At 45.7% G+C, this 10,612-nt stretch overlaps 1 protein-coding gene across 1 annotated transcript in view; it reads left to right on the forward strand.

Moving 5' to 3' along the window:
* The window catches only part of LOC310875657 (uncharacterized protein), a gene marked incomplete at both ends in the record, with an annotated part of 84,792 nt that extends 78,392 nt beyond the window's left edge, over positions 1 to 6,400 (forward strand). Inside the window, 3 exons of the mRNA XM_083788949.1 lie at positions 3,576 to 3,731; positions 3,934 to 3,989; positions 6,253 to 6,400. Coding sequence (XP_083645075.1) covers positions 3,576 to 3,731; positions 3,934 to 3,989; positions 6,253 to 6,400 — 360 coding nt within the window. The remainder of the gene's footprint in view (positions 1 to 3,575; positions 3,732 to 3,933; positions 3,990 to 6,252) is intronic.
* Positions 6,401 to 10,612: the final 4,212 nt, after the last annotated feature.

Consider the following 10,612-nt stretch of genomic DNA (forward strand, 5'->3'; position numbering starts at 1 on the left):
TCGTTTCCACTCACTTTCATGTTAAGACTATACTTTCAGGGATCATTTCTATAGTTTTCAACTTGAGAGATGAGTTTCTAAAGTGTTTGGTCTCGCTAACCACGATGAAGAGTTGTGATATTCCCTTCTGAGCGTGAAGCTGGCAGTGAAAAATGATTTATTTCATATGTTTGCTGCCATTGATGACTGTTCTTAGCTTCCCAGTGGAGCGTTGAGGAAGGGAATGTTGTCAGAGTGGATCTCTAAAGACATGTCAAACATGAAAGCCGTGCAGGATCAGTTAATCTATGTTTAAATATAAAGTAATCTGGGCTGCTGTCATGAAACATGGGGTACCCTCACAAAAAACATGCAGTAATCCTGGTCACTAAACTGCCTCCCCCTGGCCAGCCGGGGCGCCTGGTGGAGGGGAAAGGAACTGGTTGGAATAACGTGTTCCTTCCACGCGCTACGTCCAACCAGAGAAACTCCCCCCTGTCAGGTGTAAGGAGCAACTTGGACACTCAGGCATGAAGGAAGCATGAGTTCAAGTCCGTTGCTCTCCCCATGTCCCCCATATATGGGAACTAGGTTGAGAGAGGAATGGAGAGACTTAAGTTATAGCAAATCAGCTCACTGGAGATCTGTTCGATAAATTCCCATCAATCTAAACAGCAGGTTATAGGCTTTTGCTTTGAGTATAATTATTTTAGAAACAAGGTTGATTTTCTTTTGTGTGTGAATAAAATAATCAACCGAATGGAGCCGAGTGGACAAACGTTTGTGACCATTGTAAAATAATCATTTCTGGAAAGTAAAAGACATATGTCACACATTGCTTTCGACTGTCTTGTTTTTAGATGTACACACCTACATAATTTTATTTAGCTATCCAAACAGCATGCAGCTGAGTGTTGATAGACTGAGTGTTTACAGTCACTGATTGACAGCTGTCTGCAAATCAATCCAAACACCTGTTGCCAGCTCTAATCCATTTTCAGTAGGAGTTGGACGAGCAACAAAGTAAGTAGGTCTATATCTTGTTATGGAAATATTTGTAAATGCATGCATAAATATTATGAAATTAAATTAATTTAAAGAACTGACCTGCAGTGCCAACTAAGCATTTTTATTCAAGTACTGTATTGCTACTATTTTGAGGGACATGACACTTAAATTACCTCTACGTTTCACATACAAATATTGTACTTTCACTACAATTATTATAGTCATTACTAGACTTACTACGTATAAAACTAATGTATTAGGCCTGTTATTACAACAATAGACTGTCTGTATGGCTAGTTAATGTATTGTTACTAGGTACTTGTAAGTTGTAAGAGCTATATTACTTTGAGATAGCCTACTGTTAGGCAACTTTTACTTGAGTGAAGAAAAAAACGTATTAATATTTCATCCAGCACCACTGCCATTGCAATTTGCAAAAAACGTTATTTTCAGCATTTTAAGACGCTATTTAGTTTGTAATGTTGTTGAATTAAAACCAATATGGTCTTTTGACTATTGCTCATTGGCAGGGAGGATATATCGCGTGCTCAATGAAATTGAGAATAGTACTAGGCCTATTACAATTTATTAGGCCTACATTGTTTCATTTCATGTAATAGCATTAGCATATATTGTTATAATTGTAGAATCTATCGGATTCACCAAGCTGTGCCGTGCAGCTGCACCAAGCTTCATTTAGCCTAATTGGCGCAGCAAATTATGGGGACGGGTTGTCCAGCTGGTTCGATCGATGTAAAAAGTACAATCTTTCTAGGCCTACTATATTAGTCTATACATTGTTGCTGTTTGGTGATAACCTTGTATGTCCAAAACGGCACTCATTAGTCATTAAACAAATGGTGTTAACCGTTCCGTTTAAGTTTTCAATATTTGTCAATAATGTTTTTTACATTTATATACAGTATTATTTATATATATATAATTATTATAAACGTTGTTAAAGCTCTGTATTCCGATCGTAATCATTGCTATAGTATTTGTTCAGTAACGGTCTGACTCTCCCTGTCCCAGTTCATAATTCTTCTTTTCTTCTCAAAACTAGGATCACTTTTCAAAAGTGACAGAGACCCCCAGTGAGACAGAGACCCCCAGTGTGACAGAGACCCCCAGTGTGACCGAGACCCCCAGTGTGACAGAGACCCCCAGTGTGACAGAGACCCCCAGTGAGACAGAGACCCCCAGTGTGACAGAGACCCCCAGTGTGACAGAGACCCCCAGTGAGACAGAGACCCCCAGTGTGACAGAGACCCCCAGTGTGACAGAGACCCCCTGTGTGACCGAGACCCCCAGTGTGACAGAGACCCCCAGTGTGACAGAGACCCCCAGTGAGACAGAGACCCCCAGTGTGACAGAGACCCCCAGTGTGACAGAGACCCCCAGTGAGACAGAGACCCCCAGTGTGACAGAGACCCCCAGTGTGACAGAGACCCCCAGTGTGACAGAGACCCCCAGTGTGACAGAGACCCCCAGTGTGACAGAGACCCCCAGTGTGACAGAGACCCCCAGTGAGACAGAGACCCCCAGTGTGACAGAGACCCCCAGTGTGACAGAGACCCCCAGTGTGACAGAGACCCCCAGTGTGACAGAGACCCCCAGTGTGACAGAGACCCCCAGTGTGACAGAGACCCCCTGTGTGACCGAGACCCCCAGTGTGACAGAGACCCCCAGTGTGACCGAGACCCCCAGTGTGACAGAGACCCCCAGTGTGACAGAGACCCCCTGTGTGACAGAGACCCCCTGTGAGACAGAGACCCCCAGTGAGACAGAGACCCCCTGTGAGACAGAGAGCTCCGATTTGCCTGAGAACATACTAAGGATCACTTTTCAATCACCCAGTTTTAAAAGTCTGTTTTCTCCCTACTTCAGTCAGTGATCAAATGAGCAATCCCCGTATTATTGAGGGCATCTGCATGACTGGGAGCACTTGCAGAACACAGCTGGATCACACTTACACCAATAAATTAACAGGTAAAGCGACATGGGATACAGACATGCAGAACATAACATTTGTAATTAAGTGTACATAACATGAACATCAAACATGAACAAAAATGTCATGTTTATTAAAAGGACCTTGGGCCTTATTTTCGCCGGTGCCTTACCTCTTATGCCTAAACTGCTTTGCCTTTAATATTTTGAAACACATTTTAAAATACTCCAAATATTGTCTGTCCTGATGAAGGTCGAATAGACCGAAACGTTGACCAATAAAGAGCAACATTTTTGTCAAGTTTCTGGCAGTGTGCGGGACCCTTCTTTATTTTTCAAAGATAACCTTTTTAAAAATACTCTGGCTATACTGGCTATTTAAATAATAGCCAGATCTACATCGACACATTGTGAGCTTGTAGATCAGCTATTTGAACTATTTGTTTTAAATATATTTATTTTTAAAAGGCAAAGAAGTGTAGGGACAAGGGGTAAGACAGTGGCAGTCACATTACACATTACTGATAAATTTGGGAAAAGGTAACCCATTTCCCTACTTTTGAAATGTTGCCACACTTGTAATTTATTCAGTGACTTTCTGCCAAAGCACATGCAATACCATGGTCTTTGAAACCTAGATGCACCAGACACCTTCCATCACAGCCATGCTGAGGTTGTCGCTGCCACTGTCCACTTTCCTGAATGCAGAACAAGACGAAGAACCTGCAGAGGAAATAGACAGAGACACACGCAGACGAGGGATCGCTGAACTCAAAGTTGAGCTAGAGATGAAGGTATTATTATGCTTTATTTATGCTCCAGACCCCAAGCAGGACATTCGGGAGGCGCCAGAAGGCCTGGGACGGACGGTGGGCTCGCCTGTCGGCGTACCATCAGCTTGATCCCGAGATCCAGGAGCTTTTTAACTGCAATGTTTCAAAACCTTCATTATTGCAAAAAGGCTTCTCTTTTCATTTTTCAATATTCCTCTTTCAGAATAAGATGCTTAGCCTGGTCTTCAATCCTGACCAACTTCAGAGCCTGGAAAGCAGGTGAGATAATAACCACATCACAACTTACAGTGCTATAAAGCAAGGTAGTAACAGAAGCAGTTTTACCCAACTCATTTCTGGGTCAAAGGAAGTGAAGAAGTGCATGTCAACAAGGCTGACGACCAGAGGGAAATCAGTGGTCTGAACATAGGGGATGATTGGGAGATGGGATTAACGTATGCACCATACGTTAATTCCATACAACCATACTAATACAGTAAACAAACTGATTTACAACACACAACCAAGCCACTGCTGAATTATTGGTAGGGTGTGATATAAGGGTGACAGTCACTGCCAGTGCTTGCCTGTTCATGTCTCTCCATATTCCCTTCACGCCGGGTATACTGTAGATTTCAACCAGCAGAGTCTGCAGACAGGGTCAGTAAATGGTCATCTGCAACTATAAGCAAATGCTTAAAAGTCAGAGTTGCCACAGGGATCAGTGGCTATGAATATTTGAGAAAAGGTAAGAACCCTAGACTTGTTATAACATATTTACATCTTTCTAACACGAAGAGACAACAAGGTACTAACTTTGATAAAATATCTTTACACATTCTAGAGATGAATTTGCCCATGCCATCCTACCGGACACTCAGTAGGCGCCTGGAGGCCATAGCATTCGCACCAGGAATCCAAAAGGAAATCCTGGACTTAATGGTGCTGAAACTGCAGCATCTTCCTCCCAGTGCCCGCCTTGCTGTCCTGAAGGTACCTTCAAATAAAAATGTATAGTTAATTTGTATACCGGTAGTTTCATCAGTACGTTAAAATCAGAATGATTAACAACAAATACATACACAGTATAGTATTTTCCAAAAGACACACTTACAGAACAGACATACAGACTTATGACTGCACACTGTTGAACTTAGTCATGTTGCTTATTGACAAGAAATTGTTTCACTCCCATAGCCTATAAAGTATTTTGTTTCATCTGCACATTTTAATGGAATATATATATTTTTCTCCTTTTTTTAATAGATTGATGAAATGGCCATCAAAAAAGAAATGCAATATGACGCAGGGAGCAAAACTATTTTGGGTACAGTAACCTTGCCCCCCCCAAAAAATGGGATGTTGGCCACTAAAGTGCTGACGACGATTCTGGCCTCCTTAACGAAATATTTTAAGCAGGTTGTGGCTTACGACTATACTGGGCCTTCAATGTCAGGGAAAGATCTCTGGGCCTGCATGAAATCCATCATTGTGGCATGTGGAGAGCGCGGCATACAAGTCGTTGCTGTGGTACGTTCAGGCTTTAGCCTTTAATTTACCACCACATCCTATGAACAAACCAGTTATTGGCTTTGTAAAAGCTTAATTCTTAGCTTTGCTATTAAAATTATGTCAATGAATGTTCTTACCTTCACCTTCACCTTCTAGTGTTCTGACATGGACTCATCCAACCAGGCGATGTGGCGGGAGGCTGGCCTTCATAACGGCCAATCGATGGACAGGACATACATTGCCCATCCATGTTTTGATGGAGCATATTTGTTCTTTTGTCCTGACACCCCCCACCTGCTCAAATGCATGAAAACGGCACTGTGTAACCACGACTTTGTCATACCAGATGACATAGTCAGGAACAACAGCTTGCCTGGTGATACAGTGAGTACATTTATTAATGTCTATACTTGCCATTGAGAAGGTGATCTCTGTGCAGGCTGACATGGCAGAGAAACCGGTGCCTGGTCTGACACAAAGAGCCATATCAACACGCAACAGCATCGATAAAATGAAAGTATGTTGCACTAACAACACACATTTACAGTTTGGTATATGTACAAAGGCCTTGCATCTTAAATGAAATTTAAGTGCAGACAGTATCTAAAATTAGGTCCAAAAGGCTTAATAAATCTGGCTCTGAGAGTATAAAATACTGAAAGTGCCTTCTCTTTCTATGACATACAATGACCAGGTAGATCTATATACAGACAGACAGACAGGGTACTTACTGTATGTGCAGTATTTTCTATACTTAACAGTTATGTTCTTTTCAGGTCCTACCTGCATGTAAGGTGTATTTGCACAGCACTGCAAGTGCCATACGAATGCTGGTGCACTGTCAACAACTGCCAACTGAGGCCTTAAGCACAGCCTGGTTCATTGATTTGGTGAATGACTGGTTCGACCTGATGACATCGAGAGGTCCCCTTTATGGTCAGCGCATGCACAATCACACGCTCACTCACTCACCTTACTTACTGGCATTCCTCTGGCTTGAACTCCTGTGCACTCCATCTGTATTACACAGAAACTGTCACGTCCTGTCCCAGAACGTCCCATGCCTGGTCTGCCACCCTTATGTTCTCTCCTACCTACCCTGTGTGTTCCCCTCCCCCAGCCTACCTGAGAGACAGTTTCCTCCTGGGAACACAGCTGTGGACACTTGTGCCTACTAATGACTTTGGGATTTAAGTGGTGTGTTTGTGGGACTCTGTGTCGGTTTATAGTTTGGTTCTACGCCAGCTTTGCGCTGCTGTTCCTGTATGTTTTAGTTCCTGCCCTGTGTGGCGTTTCCTGTGTTCTTTTGATTCCTAAGTTAAGTAAAGTGTTTTATATCAGTCATTCTTGTGTTCGATCTCCTGCTTGGTTCCACACACATACTCCGGGTCGGCAGCCTGACAGTATAAACCGACCATAATATGGAACCAGCATGGAGCGGGTCGGAGGGGGAGAGCTGCGAGGACCACCAGGAGGGTGGTTTGGAGCGGATTTTGGACGAACGCTTTGCGGCGTTAGAAGCGAGAATCGCCGGTCCCCTCACCCTTATGATGCTGTCGCTCCGGGGGCTCAACTTCAATCCGGCGGTACGTCGAGTTCCCACTAGGGAAGTGGTAACGCAAACCGTGCCGACTGTGCGTAATGCTGCGACACAAACCGTGCCAGTGGAGGAGGTCAGGAGAGGCACCTTCGTCTTCGGTTCTCCGGGGATCAGTGCGGCGGAGCCGTCCTGGGGTCCTTCCGTCGAGAGAGAGAAGGCGAGTTTCAGTCAGCGGCGTTCCATGGATTTCCAGCCCGGAGAGGGAGGTCGGCATCCAGACAACAAGAGGGACCTACGGCTCAGGGAAGGCCTCTGCGTATACTGCAGCCTACCTGGCCACTGTCATCATCCGCTACCCTGTCAGACCCGTAAGGCACGTTTAAGCTTTGACGCCTTTTTTGTTATTTCTGTTTTATTGGTAAACGCTAGTTGTGCCGTGCGAGGCTTTAGTTCTAAGCGTTTCTCCTACGGAGAGCTCCTGAGTGCCCCGAGGGGGTTGTTTTAGTTTGTTCTACGTAGCCCTGAGTGGTTTTTTTCTACTGTGTTTAGTTTTTTTTAGTCCTGCGAGGCTTTTTTCATTTGAGCTGTATGTGTTGTGTTGAATTTGTCTCTCACCTCTTGTCTTTTCTCTCCTGTTTTTCGTATGAGTGTTGTTGGAGTGTGTGTGTGTATGGGTTCCTGAGTATGTGGTTACTGTGCCCTGTTTGCTTGGTGTGTGTGCTGTCCGCTGTTTAGTCCTTTCCTCCCGGGTCGGCGATGACGAGATGCTGACAGGCTGCTGGGGTCTTCGTTCGGGGGTAGCGGCCCTCGCCTCGTCCCCTGTGTTCTGACTGAGGGGGGTCCGCACTCGGCAGCCTGCCTTCAGTCGTCAAGGACTCACCGCTGCCCGGTCCCCTTTCCCCCGGTCCTCCTCGTCCTCCCTTCTCCCTGGCCCCGATGCTGGACACGGCCTTTCCCCTCTGCTCTCCCCTTCCTCTGTCCGGTGGGCTCCCGGCTCATGTCGGTGGCAGGACGACTCCCACCTTCGCCGTGGTCGATGCCAGGGGGGTTCCTGCCATGCGGCCGTTGTCGGGGGTGCCATCCGGGCATGTCTGCTGGGCCCCGTGGTCCGGTTAACCGGCGCCAGTCACTGCGCTGGGGCGCGGTTCCTACCCACCCCTGGCAGTTTTCCCCACCCTTACCCCACCCTCCCCCCCCACGAGGATTCCGTATCCTGGTCTCCAGGTTGGCTTTGCCCCCCCTGTCTCCTTCTTCGGTCCCTGGGGAGCGGGCCTTTGGAGAGGGGGTGCTGTCACGTCCTGTCCCAGAACGTCCCATGCCTGGTCTGCCACCCTTATGTTCTCTCCTACCTACCCTGTGTGTTCCCCTCCCCCAGCCTACCTGAGAGACAGTTTCCTCCTGGGAACACAGCTGTGGACACTTGTGCCTACTAATGACTTTGGGATTTAAGTGGTGTGTTTGTGGGACTCTGTGTCGGTTTATAGTTTGGTTCTACGCCAGCTTTGCGCTGCTGTTCCTGTATGTTTTAGTTCCTGCCCTGTGTGGCGTTTCCTGTGTTCTTTTGATTCCTAAGTTAAGTAAAGTGTTTTATATCAGTCATTCTTGTGTTCGATCTCCTGCTTGGTTCCACACACATACTCCGGGTCGGCAGCCTGACAGAAACAACATTATTATAACTAGCAAGAAACAATGAACAAAAGGTGTGTGATTGTGCATGTTACACTACAACACTAGGAAAGAATTTAGTCCGCAACACTGGATTCAACGTTTCGAAACGTTCAATTAATTCATTCCTGAAGAAGATCCTAGTGATCGAAACGTTGAATCAAGTGTCCAGTGTTGCGGACTCTATTTTTTACTCTTGTACTGCCTACTGGCTAGAGTGGAGGTGCATGCTCTATTACCTGTACACCAACAACACTACACATAATGTTACACATAATGTCTCTCACACACACACACACACACACACACACACACACACACACACACACACACACACACACACACACACACACACACACACACACACACACCTACCTGTTTCAGTGAAGAACACCTGTTTAAGAATGCCACTGAACCCAGGCAGTGCTTGCTCCTTCTGTTTGACACTAATGAAATATGTTTGATTTACGCAGCACTATATCCACCTAACGCCACTGCTGGGGCGACCTGGAAATTGGAGAGGCTGCAGGAGTTCATGCGAACATTCACTGCCATAGTGTTTCGCTAAAAAAAAGGGAACACAACAGCGTAAGTGCCTCTGAGACAAACAATTAAAAGCAGAATTAATGGCAGCAGTTATGAGACTTACAATACTAAATGTATCAATTTTATTCACAGCCTGGAAGCCATCTCAGACTGGGGTGAGAATGGCAACCACCACCATGCTGGTGATGGCAGGTGCTGCACTGTTCCCAGAGGAACTGGAGCAGCAACTGCCATCAGTCCCCCCTTCCTTCCTTCCAGCAAACAGGGGCTGGATGGTGCAGCTGACAGGACAGGTATCAGCCCTCAACAATTTCCATACTGGGCGCATCTCCACGGATGCAAATGAAAATCTGCATTCGCAGTTGAGGGCAGATAATGTCATCCACCCCAGCGCCAAAACCTGCCATGCCAGATTGAAGGCTATTGCCCTCACCCAGTATGAAGGCAAGGGCGCCTCATCCGACACCACAATGGTCGAATACATCGACACCTTGGCCCACACAGAGCAGCCAGTTGACATTGTGGAGTTGCCAGCTCAGGCCTCAAATGAGCAACAGAACCTTGATACAAGGGCAGGTGAAGCCTGTAGTGAGTACTGCCTCTCAAGCAGTGCCCTCAGTGAGCATGGCTACCACAGCCTCCACCCCGTGGAGTCAGAGGCAGTACTCACTACAGTGAAGAGCAAAGGGAAACTGGTCCACCCATCCACAGCTGTGCATCATTTGCATGAGGCTCCACCACCTCATGAACGAACACCAGGCACTCCTCACAACTGAGAAGCCTTTGGATGTGATCATGAGGTGGATGGACACCACTACCACCTGGCTCCCTCCTTGTCACATCACAAGAAAGATTATTAAGCGATTGGCTACTTTAAAATTACACATGCTGGTTAAGCAAAAAACAAGCCAGACTGGCGAAATATATCAATATGATAGCAATTCGGCTCTAATAGCGACTTCAGTTAAGTAATCATTGTTGCGCAAGTAATAGTTTTCGTCCATGTCGCCGTTTGATGTGTATGCGCCGTGCCAGCGTATGACGTAATGACTTTAACGAGATCCAGCAGAGGCGGAGAGTGAGTGAAGAGTTATTGGTAACTGAACAAAACTTAAGAATATTATTTACTGTCAGATGCATTACAACTGTAAATCTGAATGACCACTCACTGTTCCTGATTGCTTCACTGTGGATCTAATGTGCCATGCCTGTTGATTACCTATCTACAGTATGAGGTATGACTCAAACATTCGGGACAACAGACTAATCTCCACTACAATTGAATACGGAGCCCGCCAGAAGTGTACAAGGTGTAGATTAACTTTAGTCTGGCAGCCCGCCAACAGCGTAGCCTACGTTTTCTAGGCATTATATTCTTTAATCCATGTTGAGAGTGTGAAATTAAACCAAATTGACCCGTATGGGTCCATTTGGTTTAATTTCACGCTCTCAAGAATTAAAGATCTATAAGGGTCCTTTTGGTTACCAACTCTACATCATTCAGCTGGGGACCACCTGGAGCCCCCTCAAGGACCACTGGTTGAAAACCACTGATTTAGTTAATGTTTTTGTGTAAAATAACAGCTTGCTTTCGATTAATTTACTTGAAGCTGCCAATGCACTTTTACACTTTTACACA

The sequence above is a fragment of the Protomyctophum parallelum genome (genome assembly GCF_964188405.1).
Source record: "Protomyctophum parallelum genome assembly, chromosome: 18".
In the NCBI taxonomy this organism is placed as follows: Eukaryota; Metazoa; Chordata; class Actinopteri; order Myctophiformes; family Myctophidae; genus Protomyctophum; species Protomyctophum parallelum.